We start from the raw sequence: 18,532 nt of genomic DNA on the forward strand, positions 1-18,532 counted from the left end.
GTGAGCAGTGCCATACCTTTACGCCAAGAACCCTTACGCTTAATCTGCAAATTCCTTTGTGACAAAAATATTAATCCTAATGCCTAGGTCACAATAAATGGCTTTGTATGTGGGTATAATACGAATAAGAAGCTAAAATCAGGAAAAAGCACAAAAGTCTGGAAATCGCTAGCTTTGGTGTATCATCTAAGTCCGTGCTATACGGCGCAAAAAGTATAGGTGTGCGCGATACATCTGCACACTGCAGAATTTTGTGGAGACTTATAAACTAATTAGTTGCTACTTGCTTTCACTTACAGAACAAAAACACGAAACGATTACTTGTGCCCTAGATTTCATAGTATTCACTGCAGATGGCATAGAGCGCTTCTGTTTTAGAGCCTGATCAAAGGAAAATTGCAGCTGGAAAGAAAAGCTAAAAAATCCAATAAGAATGACATTTTGTGACTTGAGTCCACAGACGAAGCAAAGAAACACTGTTTAGTGTGTAATGTAACATATCTGCACTTAGATCTTTAATATGAAGACAATACATAGATGTTTTTATTAACTAAGGTATTTTTTTACTTGTATGAACAGGGCTCTTTAACTCTAAGGAGAGCAACATAAGATCCGTTAAATAGGCTCCAGACCCTCCAGTAAGCTGCTGATCTGCAGCTACGGTTTAGACAAGACCACCCATGGAGATGTACAGGGCCTAAGACACACACCTGCAGCCACTCAGCATTTGAGAAAGTCTTTTTAATGGAAAATGTAAAACTTCTTTCAACTTCAATGTACAAAGCATGTGGAACACTTGCACTTTTAACAAATTAAAGCAAGCAAATGTTTTTTTAAAAAAATACATCATTGAATGTATATATGTATATATTTACATAGCATATTAAGTTTTTAATATTTAGCTTCAAAATGTCACAAATTTTTACTAAAATGAGACAACTTGTTTCAAATAAATTACATCTTTTTTTAAATGTCTAATTATACATTGAGTAGGCTTCAATAAAACATTGAACTGTCTTTTTTATTTTTTTTAATACCGTATTATATTTTATAATATTATACAAAGTTTACAGTTATTTGGCAGTAATCTTTCAGATTATGTTATGAATGCTTCCAAATGCAGGCAATAGCTGGTGATTTGTGTTTTACCCTCACAGTTACTGTCTCAATGTAGTGAAAAATATCCAAATTATTTTAGCAAACTATACAAGTCACATTTACATTTGATCAACAATATAAGCATAGAACTTTTTGTTTTCTTTTCTTTTTTTTTTTTCCAAAAAAATAAATACATTTAAATCTTTTGACAATTTTTTTTTTTTTTTTTTTTTCACAAACTTTTAAATATACACTATGATACAGTGTAGCACACTATGACGCCTCCTCCTGCAGAGCTGGCTGGGCCTGTAATGCACTTCAGGAGTTGGGTGGCCGTTTCGGATCACGTGAGCTATGATAATGTTATACTGGTATGGTGTCAGTAACAAGTAAATACTTGAAGCACGTTTATTGGCACTGATGTCCTAGCAATCGGTTGCTCAGTGTCTTTTTTTTCTTTTCTTTTTCTCTTTTTTTTTTTTTTGCATTTTATCGGTTTAGTTTCTCCCATTATAGGAATCTTTTCAAATCCATTTTGAAAGTACTTAGGATTCCTCCATGTCTTTTAGTTCTTCTTCGTAAAGTTTCAATGATCTTACCATTTCTTTCACTGAATGGTACAAGATGTTTTTAACCTGTTACAACACAAAAAAAAAAAAAGATTTAAAGTATTTAAAACTTAAAACAATGAAAGTACTAGATCGTCTTACATTAGTGTTTAAAGATTGGCATTTTGAATTGATTTTTTTTTTTGTTAAGTATAGGAGATACAGTATTACTAGTGTGATCATCAATAGAGCAGGTAATGTTTAGCACTCCTTCTAGTGTACCTTGGATATAATATATGACAGAGTCCACATTAAGCACCCGCTCTACCATATATAGGCTCTAAAGTGGCCTTGTCTTCCCCAAGTTGTGTATAATAATAGACAGATGGTAAGTGGTATTTCTGAACTATGGTACTAGATTGCAAGCATTATGGACAGCATTAGGTCATTCATAGTAACTCAATACATCAGCACGGTGATTGATGTTGTACCCATTTCTCCAGTACAGGAACACTTCAAATTTCAACATTTATTTTGAGATGTTGTCGTTTAATCTAACATACGGGACATATTGGGACAACAGATAAAAAGCGGGGCCAGCCCCACTGACATCACTAGTGATGTCAGTGGGAGTGCTTTTTTCTCTGATACAGCCAAAAGCACTCCAGGGCTTGCGGCAACGAGACCCTACCACAAGGGTCTCGTCGCAAGCCCGATGGTCGTGATGGTCTTGACCACCGCGACCATCATTTTGGCCGCTCTTAAAAAAGATGAGGACGGCCCGGATTCAGAGCGAGCGCTCTGTCAGAGCGTCCGGCTCTGAATCAGGGCCTCCGTCAGCTAAACAATATCTGAACAGACAACACAAAACTTACAATATGGCTGTAACATCTTGTAAATGTATCTTATACATTCATTTCATAGCTCTCTCCACATAAGACTCTCCACCTCTCTACAAATCTTCAAACAGGCTCTCAAGACCCACTACTTCATCAAAACCTTTCAGCTCTCTCTCATCCTAACCCGCTGCTAACATGGTCCTTCCTCACTGTCTACCCCATCTGTGTCACCCCTGTCTGACTGCCCCCTCCCTTTTAGAATGTAAACGAGCAGGGCCCTCTTACCTCATGTGCTTTGCCTTCCCTTACTTATACTTTCATCTACTAACTCCCCACAAGGGCACAAAACACTTGGCTGCTTATTTGAGTGTTATAATCGCTAATGCAGCTATGTCTATAAACCATGTCCTTGTCCTCTATAGTTTTGTAGAGTAAGTCGCTGTTTTCTTGTTCGCTCATTTGTCTATGTACTTTGTAAGGTGCTGCGGAACACTTGTGGCACCACATAAAGTATAATAATACAAGTCTGCATGAAGTTGGCGATCGTCTGTGTTATGAATATTAATGAGAATGTAAATTTTCCATGTACTGGCAGGAGCATGCCCAGTAAGCTCCTGTAACATAAACCTGGCAGCTTCCAGGACATTGGTTATGATTGGTCACATAAGATCAGGAACATCTGCTCACACCTACAGCAGCTAATTTACAATAATGATTATAGATGATTATAGATGTAATACACAGAGGAAGGGACAGACACAGCTGTGTAACTGACTTTTCCCAATATTGTTGTGTGTGTTAATAGCAGTACACTTTAGTTAGATCTTTATTCAGACTGTATTAGTAAAGTTACATTTTTCAAAACTTGCCACTGTGAAATATGTCCTATACTGTTAAGCATTATATACAGACCAATATCTAGTGTAATAGGACAGTTACACTGATCCCTGGCTTTCAGCAAAGGGCCTGTTCACTTCTTACCTGCAATTTATCATCAAAATTAATTTCTTCTTTAGAAAGTCTCAGCTCTTGGGTTAAATGAAATGAGTGAACAAGATGTTCTGGGGACACAAAGTCTTGAGTCACTTGGATGCAGCTGTGAAAGTTTTGCACCTGCCACACAAGAAGCACATAACACAAGTGTGAGTGTCACACCTCCCACCTCAGACAAAATAGCAAGAGCATCTATTCACCACCCACAGAATGAGGAGAAAACACTGTAGTACTGAATATAGCCCTGCCACATACAAGTGTTACTGGCTAAATACACCTTTGTTTTCTGCTGTACAGTTAATATCACTAATTAACAATCTGTAGATGTGCGCTCACTTCCTGGTTGTTCGTACACCATATAGTCCGAGAAGCCCGGCACAACTGAGATGCTCTAAGAGGGTGTGGTATAAAAGATTAACAATGTAAAGATTGACATGCAATTGGTTGACAGATATAAAAGTATGACTGAGAAAAGAGACAGGGTTGAAAGGTAGACACACAAATGGTTGACACTTTTTTTGGGGGGTAATTTAACTCTAACCTTCCACCATAATGCCTAACCCTAACCGTCCCCTCCCCTAAGTGCCTAACCCTAACCGTCTCCACCCCTAAGTGCCTAGCCATAACACTCCCCCTAATACCTAACCCTCCCCTGGGTGCCTCACCCTAACCGTCCCCTCCCCTAAGTGCCTAACCCTAACCGTCTCCACCCCTAAGTGCCTAACCTTAACCCTCCCCCTAATATCTAACCCTCCCCTGGGTGCGTTACCCAACTGTCTCCTCCCCTAAGTACCTAACCATAACACTCCCCCTAATACCCAACACTCCCCTGGGTGCCTTACCCTAGCCGTCTCCTCCCCTAAGTGCCTAATCCTAACCATGTTGAAAAAAGCATAAAAAAAAATTGCATTGACCATTTGAATCTGTTGACCTTCTGTACTGTCATCCTTGTCAGCCAACCTTTTGTTCCGGCTTACCTATTGTATGTCAACCATCTTGTGTCAACCAACTGACAGTCGACCCTTGCATTGTCGATCTTCTATCCAGATACTGCCCAAAGAGGAGCAGTGTACTGTCATTTTCATTAAATTTTGCATCTTAGTCGCATCGCAGATGCAGCGAAAAACAGTGCACCAAAGACACCGGGCAGCAACTTTAATGTGATACCTAGATCAAGCGCAATGGAACTCTGAATCTGTGTAAGAAGCGCCTGTGGCTTTTCCGAACACACTCAGTTGCAGACAGATGAACAAATGCTGCACATCAGATCAGTGTACGCTAGCAATGTAGCTGTCGCTCCCAGTGGTCTTATTCATGTGAATAAGACGCACATTTTGAGCAAGAAAGATGCTCAGTGAGGCAGAGTCTTAGGGGACCTGGAGTGCAGAGGAGGTTTATTTGGAGCAACTAAAGCAAAAGTAATAAAAAGGACACATCTGTGTATAATAAAATAGACTACTGATAGAAATTATGTTATCACGTTGGCATGTAATAAGAGTTAGTATGCTTTCTCCCACCAGTGTCATTGATGCACAGGAGTGAGTGAGGGACGGTAAGAGAGACAGTGGGCGAAGGAGAAGTGGGCATCAACTGTTGTGGTATAAAGTGTCGAGGAGAGAGGGGGCAAGAGATGGCAAGAAAGTAGAAGTAGAAGAAGGGGGAAGGGGAGACAGAGATAAATAAGCTAGTTAAGGCTGGACATCACAGCTATCTACACCTAAAAATCCAGGCACCTGGCAAGTCAATAATTGACCATTACATGGAATTGTGTGATGAAAAAATAAAAAATAATCCATTTGCTCAAAATGTGGACCAGGCACTTTTATTAGCAGGATCTTATAGATATGCTACCATCAGGATGATTATAAATCTGGTACAAGATCAGGGTGCACTGTGCTTTCATCTCATTTAGCCCCACTATCTTTAACACAGAACAGAAGATCCAGTGATGTCAGCACTACGCCACTAGTCTTGGAGAAACGCGCTGTATCTGTATACGGCCAGCACTCAGCAGGTGGTTATGTGCAGGTATTAATATGCCATAGCCACTTCACCAGTCAGATTAGAGCAGGTCATGGTGCAATCGCTGCATATTAGGGTTATATGTGTGCAGACCATACAGCTGAACTCCACATAACATTGGCCTAATAGTGCAATATATACCACTATAAGCAGATCCAGAGCAAGGTACAAAAGCCACCTTCCTATAACACCGCACGTGAACACGTTTCCTTACTGTATTTTATTCAGACAGAATTTAGATGTGATATCACTTAGTCCTGTAGAAAGGACAAGTGCTAATAATACAACGCCATCTGCCACTGAGCTAATTCCTGTGTAAGAATAGTAATAACAACGTCCCTTATCCTATAGATAGAGGTACAAAACAAGCATGTATACCGTTATATGGAATATAATGGCAGCCTAATTATGTTACTTTGCTTCCGTTCCTAACAACTTCTTGGTTACTATTGGCGGCCAGTTTCCTCAGCCTCAGACATTGCTGCAATAGTAATCATGGAGGTATTTTCTATCCATCCTACACATGTAACTCCCACTGATGGACCAGTAGAATAAAGCAATCTCCATATCAATCAACTAAAGCTAAACAATTTCTATGATGTGCAGAGCACTAAAACCCTTACTTCTGTACTTTACCTGATAAATGGCCCCCGCGGGCAATATGATTGCGTCACCAAGGAACTGCACGAGCGTGTGGCTTTTCACGTTATAATCCTCAAGGAGACTTTGGCGGAGCTTCTTGCTTAGGTACCAGTTCTGGTCTCGTATAGGGTCATGGTCAGGAAGTATTTCAAGACACTGCTCTTTTGCAGCCTGTAAAAGATGTGCAACATCGTGAGGAATCGGTATGAATTACCGCCGACAGTGGCTGGCCGACATGGCTGAAAATCCTGATCGTCCCAAGGTAAGTATTAACTAACCTAACCTCCCCCCCTAACCCTCCTTAGGGGTGCCTTACCCGAACCTTCCCCCCAGTGCCTAAACCTAACCTCCACTTGCCCGCCGCCTAAACCTAAGTCCCCTGGGGGGGTGCCTAACCTCCCTTCCCCTAGCCTAACCCTAACCTCCCGGGGGGGGGGTGCCTAACCCCAAGTCCACCCCGGTAGCCCTAAACCTAACCCTCCTTCCCCCCCCAGCGGCTGTCCACAGCGGCGCCCGGCATCTCTTCGATCGGGATGCCGGGGGCCGGTATCCCGTCGTCGGTAAAATGACAGGCGTCTAGATTTAGACGCCTGTCATTTAACCCACGCTGGGATAATGCAGTCTGGAAGCCGGCTGTCGGGATTACGTCCGCCGGCTTCCCGACTGTATACCAATCGTGACACTTCTAAAGACCATGGCATGTATTCGGTCACTAGACAGTCTTTGTAAAATGAGTATTAAAACATCGACTTGGATAGAATTTGGAAAAAGTTTCTACAAAGAACGCATTGATCTTCTAAAACTGTAGACCGTCATGAAAGTATACTTAGTATGGAAGTCCTGAGAAATGACACAGGATCAACACTGCACTAAGAAAATCTCTCACAAACTTTCTGCACTCTCCCATGGAAAGTAGAAGCTACAGTACTGGCAGTCATTCCCATTGCGCTGTTCCCTCTGACAGTTCTAGATGGATAACACAATGTTCCCTGCCTGATCGGACCGTTCTGCTAACAATTATCAGCTGTAAACACACTGTTTCTTTAAAAAGGTCATACATAGATCAGTAATAACTAAAACCGTTCATATATTTAAAATGTATTAAATGAAACGGAGAGAAGCAATTTTGTTCCAGCTTATAAAACACAAGCACCGTTTTGCTAAACGGTCACTGGACTTGATAAAAATACATACAAGTGGAGCAAATATATAAAAATACAATAAAAAAAAAAGAATCTCCAAATATAGCGACCACACCTTATAAATACAACGATAGGCAAAGTTTTAGGCCTTATTACGAGTGCAAGATGACTGCAGTAAACCAGGCTTCATTTTTATAGACCCATTGTAAATATTTCTAGTTGCCCTTTTATGTAAGAGGACTTATTTTAAGTTTAATGTATCAAACCACTGAAGGGCACTTAGGAAGACGCTCAAAGGGAATTATGTAGTTTTAGTAGAAAACAGGTCCCAAATGTTAGCCCTTGATTGGGGTGAAGTTACTCTGTGATCAAAATCTTTAACAACTTTTCATCGTACCCCAGAGGTGCGCAGGAAAATGAGTGAATAACGCATACCGTAAGGAGCTGTAATGTGGCAGCTGGACACTGTACTGATGATTGACACACAATGTGCTGAACTGAATTATCTAGATGAATTACAAATATTGTGACAAAATAAAAATGGAGGTGATAAAGTGTAATCATTATTTATCACAAATGACTGTTTTCAGGATTCCTTTTTTAGTAGAAAACCAGGAGGGCCGCATACAATTTCTACCTTAAATGTGAAATAATTCTGTAGCTATTACAAATTTTGCGGAGCTCTTCTTTATACATGCGTTGACAATTGCAGATATCTTTATATATTATCCAGGTTGTTTCTGAATACAACTTTGAATGCTTAATATGGTACAAACTCTGGATACTTTTATAAAAAAGTACGGACAAACAATGGCTGCACAGTGAGTACACACGCTAGTCTTACCTTATGGAGAAACTCCCGGATTCTGTCAGCATCTTTGGGCTCATAAACGTGCCACAGGGAACCCGGAACTTCACTGGAGTCCTTCAATCTTTTCTTCAAGCATTCATCTAGGTCCTCCTCTTCAAACTTCTTCAACACACCTTAGCCAGAGAAAAGGCTTCGTTTAGAAGATACTCAGGTATCAGAGGCTTACACCACCAACATCCTGTGACTTTGTATAAAATAAAATAATGGATATTCCACTATGGCAGGGGTATAGACATGTGTCCCTCCAGCACTGAGGAACTACACATCCCAGCAGCCCCAGCAACAGTTTATGGCATGCTAAAACTGTGGCAGGGCATGCTGGGATATGCAGTTCTACAACAGCCGGAAAGCTGTATATTGCCTGCTCTACAGCGTGTCCTGACAAGCACTAGTAACTAGGGCAGACTCCCTGGCCACCATCATCTCATGTGTGTCCCATTCCTCCTAATGTAGATTAGGGGGGGGGGGGGGGGGAAGTCTTTCTTAAGGACTCTCCTGCCCTGTATTACTTTACAGCTGTATTTTATACTTGCATGTCCTGTATCAGTGTTGTTCTCCCTGTCTATACACTGCAGTTTACTATAGATTATTATTATTAGTGTACCTATGCCGGATCTCTTATAACAACTATTCACTCATTTGTGTTGTATTATAACAGTTCCATATGTAACGGCATGTCTGGTGTTTCTTTATATGTGTACATAGATCTGTGTGCCATTGTATTGTATGCGGTTACACAGACACACTTTAATGATCAAACAAACAAACAAAAAATGTCAGTCACAGACCTGATTTACTAGCTGCCACATTGTTTTTCATTGCACCAACATACACCAGAATGTTCACCATATCTGACACTTCAATGTGAAGATTTGTTGTGCCCGTGTCTTGATCCTTCGTGGCAATGACTCCTGTAATGTAATAAAATGATGATGACACACAGAAAAATAATTTTATTGGCTTAATGTATTCAGTCACTAGAGATTGGTAACTGTCAACTTTGCAAATCGAGCTCATGTTGTGCAGTGGGGCACGCAGGGGGGGTTCCCAGTACCTAGAAAGCCCCCAATTGGTCAAATTACTTTTTTTCAGAAACAGAAACAGCATTGTCTCAGCACAAACCGTGACCGCAGAGCTGCGCATGCCCAGCCACAGCAACTCCCTCAGTCCTCACACAGCGGTCGCCAGTCTCCTTTCAGCCCAGGGTAGGTGCACTGAATACACTGACTTGAGGTAATTACTCCTCGGGGTTTAAATGATTACTCAACTTTATCATGTTTTTAATTATTAACCATATATACTACCATCCATATATATATTTTTAGAACGCATCCATGTTTTCTACGGTTATCTGTCATTATCGCTCTTTTACTACATGTAATTTATTCATGTATTCTCTTTTTGATATAGCTTGAGTTATTTGTTTTGGTGGTTCCCATGGTGATGGGTTAGTAATGCGCTGTGCGTCTGCCGCACAGTGATGACGTCACTTTTCACGCCAGGTCTCCACTTTGGCCAGCTGTTGAGCACATGTGGTGGTCTGTCAGGGATATAAGGAGAGTCTGTATGTAAACACAGTAATCCTGCGCTTGCCCCTGTTGTGGGCGATTAGGCCTCCATGGCAGGGAAGGCACACCGCAACATGCAAACACTCACCCCTGTGGGAATTTGAGCAGAGTTGGAAGACGGTGGAAGGTGTGTAGGGTAAGCCGTATGGCCACTGCACTGCCTCCAGGTCATTGGTGCTGTAAGGAGGTCAGTGCCCACAGAACCATCGCCATAATAACAAATCGCCACTGGGTACCGTATATGCTCGAGTATAAGCAGAGTTTTTCAGCACATTTTTTGTGCTGAAATAGCACCCCCGCGGCTTATACTCGAGTCATGCCCGCATGGTACGCAGCTGAATAGCGTACCATGCGGGCCGCGGTGCAGACTGTGTCTCTGTGACACAGGCTGCACCGCGTGTGTAGAGCTGACCGGACGGAGTTCGGTCAGCACTACACACTGCCAAACACACAGCCGCCGGAGCCGGCAGCTGTGTGTTTGTTGTAATCAGCTGCCGATGAGAGTCTGTCAGACTCTCATCAGCTGCTGCTGCTCCCACTGCGGGAACCATCTTCCGGCTCCCGCAGTAGGTAATGGGAGAGACGTCGTCATGACGACATCTCTCCCATAATGCAAAGCGGCCGGAGGAGCCAGTAGCAGCGTCGGGACCAGGAGCGGGGTTTCAGATAAGTGTTTTTTTATTTTTTATTACTACATCTCTCTCCACTGGGGGGGCTACTACTGGGGGCAGTACCAGGGGGGGGATATCACTACTGGGGGCACTACCAGGGGAGGATATTGTTAATGGGGGCACTACCGGGGGGGGGGGGGTATTACTACTGTGGGCCACTACCAGAAGATGAATATTACTACTGGGGGCAGTACCAGGGGGGGGATTAATACTGGGGGCACTACCAGGGGGGGGTATTGCTACTGGGGACACTACCAGGGGGGTATTACTACTGGGGGCACTACCAGAGGGAGAATATTACTATTGGGGGCACTACCAGGGGAGGATTAATACTGGGGGCACTACCAGGGGGGGTATTACTACTGGGAGCACTACCAGGGGGGTATTACTACTGGGGGCACTACCAGGTGGGGGTATTACTACTGGGGGCACTACCAGGGGGGTTATTACTACTGGGGGCACTACCAGGGGGGTTATTACTACTGGGGGCACTACCAGGGGGGTTATTACTACTGGGGGCACTACCAGGGGGGTTATTACTACTGGGGGCACTACCAGGGGGGTTATTACTACTGGGGGCACTACCAGGGGGGGTATTACTACTGGGGGCACTACCAGGGGGGGTATTACTACCAGGGGGGTATTACTACTGGGGGCACTACCAGGGGGGTATTACTACTGGGGGCACTACCAGAGGGGGAATATTACTACTGGGGGCAGTACCAGGGGAGGGATTACTACCAGTAGCTGCTGCATTTCCCACCCTAGGCTTATACTCGAGTCAATAAGTTTTCCCAGTTTTTTGTGGTAAAATTAGGTACCTCGGCTTATATTCGGGTTGACTTATACTCGAGTATATATATTTTAATGCTTACGCTATGAACAATATTAGTAACATAACAGGTACATGTCTATCTATCTGCAAATCTAATTTCAGACATGAGTGTACAAAACCAATGTCAGCCTAAGACCCTATGCAATGTGACAGACCACTCCAAAGTCCATGTATACTGGAATTATTATGTAGGAAATGTTTCTGAAATGGATATATTTATGTCTCATTCCTGGGTAAATAGCTTATTTGTGGCTTTGTATTTTATTCATAGGGTCCAGGGAAAGAAACCTCCCATGAAGAATATAAGACGGCACATTCCTTTTAAACAAAGAAAGTAATTTTTTTTTTTTTTGCCATTTACTGATGGTGAAAATCCTCATTAGCTGTAACATGTACAGACCGCTACCAACCAGAGCTGTGCAGTAATGAAGCAGGAACTCACCATACGCACTGCACATCCTTGGGCCCAAGTCTGGACGCACAAAGAAAGTTGGCATGTGAGACGCCAGGTTGAACTTCCCATCTGGGTTGCAGTATTCTGGGACTGGGAGCATCCTAAAGAACTCTTCATGCCTGAGGAGAACACACAAGTTGCATTGGAACAAGTTTAAAGTTGTATTTGAAATGTATTATTGTTTTTTTGTATGCATTAAAAATGGTTAAGTCTATGTCACAATGTACAGATGTGTCCACATACATCCACCTTCGTGCGATACAAGGCGCGTTAAATATAATGAGGGCGTATCTCCGTGCGACCTTTGACCGTTAATTGCATCCAATTCACAAAGTGATGCGAATAGGACGCACAAGCAGCTTCTGCTGATTACAATGACATGCGGAATGCCTATATTCTGTGTGCTACTGCGGGTGTATCTGCATGAGAAATGCTACATTAGTGTCACAGCCACTGACAATCTAACGTAGCATTTTGCATGCAGATACACCTGCAGCTGTAGCGCGTGCAGAGGGTGTTTCCGAGCACACACAAACCCCCCCAGACGAATCAATTTTTTATTTATTTTTAAAGACTGAGACAACCTCGTCTCTGCAGTCAGTGGCCACAATTGTAGCTGCCTCACATGTGCAGCAGCTCCTCAGACACAGAGCTCTCTGCACTGGATACAGATGATACAGACGGCCGAGGGAGCTGAGTCGCATGTGCAGCAGCAGCTCCGCTCACATACTATCCACTACGGTAGCCGCGGCAGTGAGCCTCCTCCTCAGCCCTGGATTTATGTATGCTGTGTGTGTGCCGTGTGTGTGCCGTGTGTGTGTGTATGCTATGTGTGTGAATGTATGTATGCTGTGTGTGTGTGTATGCACGTATGCTGTGTGTGAATATATGATTGTGATGTGTGTGTATGCTATGTGTGTGAATGTATGTATGCTGTGTGGATGCTTGCATGTATGTATGTATGCTGTGTGTGCGTGTATGTATGCTATGTGTGAATATATGTATGCTGCTTGTGTATGCTATGTGTGAATGTATATATGCTGCGTGTATGTGTGCATGCATGTATGCTGTGTGAATATATGTGATGTGTGTGTATGCTATGTGTGCGTGCGCGTGTATTTATGCTGTGTGTGAATGTATGTATGCTGCTTGTGAATGTATGTATGCTCTGTATGTGAGAGTTTATGTGTGAGTGTATGTATGGTATGTACACACCGGTGCCCTCCAATTAGGACCAACAGCAGCTGACCCAAATATAAAAATCCAATCAGGCTGCACTCCAGTTAGATTATGTATGTATGTATGTATGTATGTATGTATGTATGTATGTATGTATATATATATATATATATATATATATATATATACACACATATATATATATATATATATATATACATAGCGCTTATCTTGGTGTAAGTCCAAAAATAACTTAATGTCTTTCTTTTGTCTTAGTCAGGAAAAAAGGTGCACTCCTCGTTTATTTGAGTGCCAGCTTCAAAGTCTCCAGCAGAAGACTATTGCTCAAAAAGTCCAATAAATAAATGTTCAACAATAGTGAAACAATAGCAATAACACAATATATATTATGGAACCCCCCCTTAAAAATTCTGCCTTTGCCACTGTGCAGTTGAACACGGAATATAAGCATGTCACATATCACTTTAATCAGCAGAAACTGCTTGCGTGTCGTATTCATATCACTGTGTGAATAAGACGCATTTGACAGTAAAAAGAGGCACAAAAAGATGGTCTGTGGTACAGAGTCATGCCACGGCTAGAAAGGCTGTTTAACGAGCAAGGAAGTAAGATGTATGTGGACACATCTGTAAATGCCCTGCAGGGGGTGCTGTCATATTATGCTGATGAAATGTAACTCTGGTAACCAGCTTACTCTCAGCTACGGAAGCAGCCTGTGTAACGCCATAAACAGGCTGCCAATGGATGCATTTACAACACACATTGAATAAGTCTCATGCAGCCAATTGATTTGGTGTACTAACTCAGTGTTTACTACAGGAACTCCTCTTTTCATCTGGATTTATGCATTTACAAGGCAAATAAAAAAAAACAAAAAACACCACAAATAAATGTGCGTTTATCAGACACTTTGTATTTAGTTTTATCTAATTATTGTGCTAGTTACAGTTGTACTTGCAGGGTTGAGATAGATAAAAATAGTTTGAATCAAGTTGTAGTTATTGCAGATGATGATCTATGAGCACAATTAAAGAAGATCGCTATGTAAAAAAGTGTTATCCCTCAGGTATCTGGCGCGGAAACCATGTACAGATTACATTTACTAGTCAGGAACTTGATCCCCCTGCCCCACCTTTTGCGATGATCGGACTATGGCAGTGGGAGTGGGTATTTCTCAGGACACCTGTGGTCTACTACTTGCCAGGACTGGAAAACAATATTTCCTGGCGTTTTCCTGTTAATGATGGGTCACCATTATGCAATACAGAAGCTGCTTAGCACCTCTTACCTTGCTGGCATCATGTTTTTAAAGTCGTCTCCAGAAGGCTGATCTTTCAGCTTCAGAAGTACGGTCTCCCCATTTTTCAGTTTCTGACGTTCTGTTTGGTGTGAGAGGGAAAGAAAGAATAATCGTCACTCTTGTGACTGTCAGAAAAGAGATCACACTTCCCGCCTGCTCTCTGCACTTCTGCATGATGACACTTACTGGAGACGTCTTCAAATCCATCCCAGAACTCCTTCACGTTGCCGCTGGACACAACGCCCTCCTTGCAGTTCAATAGATCCCCTTGATGGTCCCCAAAGTCATTGCTCACTGCCTCTGATTTCCACAGATTTACGTTCATTTTTTTGTGGTTCCCAGAAACCAGAACAGTCTGAGAAAACAATAATTGTTAGGGTTAGACCCTGTATAACATACAGGTGTCACCTTTTCACGCGTGATGTATAACACATCACGCGTGAAAAGGTGACACCTTGGAGATGTTACTGATTGTCAAGTGAAAATCACTGACACATTAAATTATCAGTGTGATATAATACACTATAATAGAAATCGTTACAGTATCTTTGCACACTACAGTTTGAAACAGATTATTGTGTATTGCATTCAAGGTCTAAAAATCATGTGCAACAATAATAAAAAATCTCTCTATATAAATCGGTTTATAACATTAGTCATTTGTATGCAGTATTATTATAATCAGCTAATTAATGTCTATTCAAACACATCTGTGCTGTTGCTTGGCAACCACTGGGATGCGAGGATGTAAACAGATTGCAGGAGGGAGCAGGGAGATGTGTAAAGCCATCTGATTACATGATGCTGCACCAAGAGCATGTTAGAAGTGTGCAAATGTCTTCCACAAACAATGCCAAGTGTGTGCCTGTGTTATATAGCTGATATTGTAAATGTAACTACTGTACTCCATCCATCGTAAACAATTGGTTCCTATATAGTATAGGCTGCCTATAAGCATAGTAAAAGCGGTTTTGTATCTATTACTAATGCAACATGAAACCCACATCTGTGAAACACGCACAATATTTTTCCATTTAAAGAACAAAGTGATTTAGGAGTGCTGCATGCTATCCACCACATAAATAACAATAGGTACAAATGATGATAATAAATAAAACGTAAAACACTTCCATAAGGAAGTGATCACTAATGTCCGACTTTTTTACAAGGAGCATTGATGGCTGATTCCCGAGGTGGCCGCCTCTGCGTCAGTTTTTGTGGACAACAGTGGCAGCCCGCTTACTAGCTTATGCTAATGCCAGAAGCCCTGCGCCTGAATGTCCACTGTCTGTCCATCAGCAGCCATCATCATTAGTATCAGCGCATGCACCCAGCCCATGCGGAGTGCAAAAGACCCGTCTGTAAGCGTCCCATTTGCGTCCACACATTGCAATCGAGCATGAAAGTCTGCCTCCACGCCCATGTCATCCCTACTACACTGGGCAGATTCGTACATTTGCAAGGTCGCCACCCAGAAACATTCAATCACAGACAGTGTGGTCCGTGGAAAGACAGATCAGTCTGTATGCACAAGCAAACTCACATCCCCGCCAGGCTGTGTAATAAAGATAACTACATATAAACAGATTAATGGAGCCGCTGATGAAGTGAGTGGGTCTAACTGCAGGGTCCTAAAAACATCGGATTTAAAGTCTGATCAGAATACATGGTGTGGCAAAGAAAAACCTATTTAGAATCGGACAGGAGTAACCACACGATGCTTGTAATGAACACTGAATGTCTATAGAGAATCTGGTGTCAGTCCAATGACCCTACCACATTACTACTAACCTTCCCTTGCTTCCAAAACTCTCTGAAGAGCTTCCAGTTGCTGTTATGTTTATGATCTTTTAGCCATAAAATGTGACGATCACAGACCCAAGCATGTGGAATATCATTGTGTGTTCTTGTGTTCTCATCTGGCGGCGGCTGGTGGCACTCTGGAATTTCCTCCTTTGGCTCAGATTTCACGTTGGGTTTAGGTGGCCTTGTGGCAGGAATCTTGTTTTCAACCACTGAGGCAATGATGTCATCCAAGATGTTTGGCATAGACCTTCCGCCTTTACCGTTCTGTTATTAACACACAAAAAATACATTCACTAAGACCCAACAAATGTCCCAAAGATGACATCATGTATTTACAAAGCGACATGTCTTATGTGCAGTGAGATTTTGGAAGCAGTTCTAAATATTAACCAAACATGGAAGAACACTGCAGAGCGCATCAGTGCTACCAGTTATTGGCTCTTATAGACTCCTCATTTTATATGTACAATATTCCTGAGCCTCTGTCTTCACGAATGCTTCTGCCAAACACCAGAAAATAAATGGAAATAAATAAAAACATATAAAGAAAATATATATAGAACAAAATTCAGTTTACGATTGCCTGGGAATGTTTTACAGCTCCCTGTACCCAGATTCAGGACTGATTTAACTTGTCTGCGCCAATTAAATATTAAGCCCTGCTCTTGCATTTCCCATTCAAAGACAACTTTGTTAGACATTTACTTCCAAGTTCTCGGTTGTCTTTGGCACATGGCTGGTGTCTGAGAACTGTTTTGCTTACAGACTTACATTCCCTTTACAGCATATTTTTCCTACCCATGATTTCTGTAATTCAAATAATCTGAACACCCAGATATGCCCAGAATTTAAGAGCACAGTATGACTATTTATAAAAGGGATAAGAAAAAGTCTGTATATATGGTTCACAACGATGTAGGCGAACACTCACTGGATTTCCAGGCGTGTAAACGGGCGCAAAGGCGATGCCGGCATCTGTTGACCCCAGACGCAGCTTGCCAGCGGTAGTAGTTAGCAGGTCCCGCAGGGTGGAACCCTGTTCACTATTATGCGATATGGGCAATGAGGATTTGCAGTTTACAGTCTCATTATCTTGGTCTTCCTTGATGTGTTTGCCAACTGGACGCTCTTTATTCTCTATATAGAGAAAAACATTTAGAAGTGTTACAGTGTTGAAGAGACCAAACCGATCTTAAAATACCATAATGCAAGAAAAGATATAAACCAGTATGTGCTTTACAGTGGTCTGTAAACATAAGAGAAGAGGACATGTCTTACAATGTAGGGAAACCAGATTGCTAGTGAGGCTACTACTCTCCCTTTTCTGTCACCTAGATTGAGCTTCTCTGTAGATCTTTTATTAAGTGGCCCACAGACAGATCCAAAGACCATTATACAATGTGGCCACACATACTGCAGCATCAGTGGACATATCCAGATGTCCATCGCTATGTGTGAACAATCAGATTCTACATGGCAAATCGGTTGATGAGTGCAACACTGGCAGGTTTCTGTGTCATGGGCTGCCCTGCGGCTGCTGCTGGTCTCATTTCCTGAAGTAGTCACTCACCTTTCTTTTCTTCCCTAGACTTCTGCTCGGCCAGGTCCGCTAGCCAGTGCAGAGAGGAATGGGATTCTGAGGAAGCCAGCTTGCTGTCTGTGCTTGTGTCGCTTCCTGGGCTCACACTACCATTGGTTTCAGGCTTTTGAGAAGGACTGTGCTGCTGTGACTCCGGCAAGCTTAGAGATATCTTATTACTGTGATTGAGGACGTTTTGCAACACCTGAAAGAAAACTTGCATTAAAAAAAATTCTCTAGAGGAAAACAATAACAGATTATAAGGCAACATCTAACATATCATAAATGCAAGCATACTGTGGCTCTGAAGCTGGGTACACAGACTGTGTACCCAGCGCGACATCGCCCGCGGCGGGACCTGGGCATGCGGCAAGTGCATACACACTTGCCGATGTCGGGTCTGAAGGGGGTAGAGACGTGTCATGCATGACATCGTTAGCTGCATCCCCCGTCAACCCAGCAGTAGGTTCCGATCTGCAGGATCAGAAGACATATCTTTTAGGGCGTACCCAGCACAACACTGATTGGGACGAGAGTATGGAGAATTACCAACCCCCCCTTCCCAGAGTGTTATCTAACTATGTTCCTACTCATGCTTCAATATTCTACAAACTAAAAACAGATTTCTCTCTTCCACATAAGCCGCCCTATGACATACTCTTCTCCATGCAGTCATCACACGCCTTCCTTACTGTATTAACCATTGCTAGGCTAGGCACCCACCCACCCACCCATCCATCCATCCATCCCCGCGCGCGCCGCGCCCGGCTTACCTTCTTTCGGTATGCCAGACGTCGGGCTCCCGGTATAGGGATAATGATAGGCGTCGGGATTTTGATGCCTATCATTAGTCCCATGTCGGGATTGCACAGTCGGGAAGCCGGCGGTCGGCATTTCAACCTTCTGCTTCCTGATTGCATACCATTGAGGTGATGTCCTAGTGAGGATGGAAGAGTAACTTAGC

General features: G+C 42.6%; 1 protein-coding gene across 2 annotated transcripts in view; it reads right to left on the reverse strand.

Annotated features, from left to right (window-relative positions):
* Positions 1-476: 476 nt before the first annotated feature.
* Positions 477-18,532, reverse strand: part of JMJD1C (jumonji domain containing 1C) — a 271,779-nt gene continuing 253,723 nt past the window's right edge. Inside the window, exons 16-26 of one of the 2 annotated variants that reach the window (XM_088450484.1) lie at positions 17,560-17,773; positions 16,921-17,126; positions 15,975-16,253; positions 14,370-14,538; positions 14,172-14,262; positions 11,672-11,802; positions 8,944-9,066; positions 8,129-8,268; positions 6,137-6,313; positions 3,467-3,598; positions 477-1,733 (exon numbers count right to left, since the gene is read on the reverse strand). In XM_088450484.1, coding sequence (XP_088306610.1) covers positions 1,644-1,733; positions 3,467-3,598; positions 6,137-6,313; positions 8,129-8,268; positions 8,944-9,066; positions 11,672-11,802; positions 14,172-14,262; positions 14,370-14,538; positions 15,975-16,253; positions 16,921-17,126; positions 17,560-17,773 — 1,752 coding nt within the window. In that variant the 3' untranslated portion in view covers positions 477-1,643. The remainder of the gene's footprint in view (positions 1,734-3,466; positions 3,599-6,136; positions 6,314-8,128; positions 8,269-8,943; positions 9,067-11,671; positions 11,803-14,171; positions 14,263-14,369; positions 14,539-15,974; positions 16,254-16,920; positions 17,127-17,559; positions 17,774-18,532) is intronic. The other variant, XM_088450485.1, reaches the window with a different exon arrangement.

Source organism: Taudactylus pleione, unplaced genomic scaffold, assembly GCF_031769625.1.
Source record: "Taudactylus pleione unplaced genomic scaffold, aTauple2 ptg000518l, whole genome shotgun sequence".
Lineage (NCBI taxonomy): Eukaryota > Metazoa > Chordata > Amphibia > Anura > Myobatrachidae > Taudactylus > Taudactylus pleione.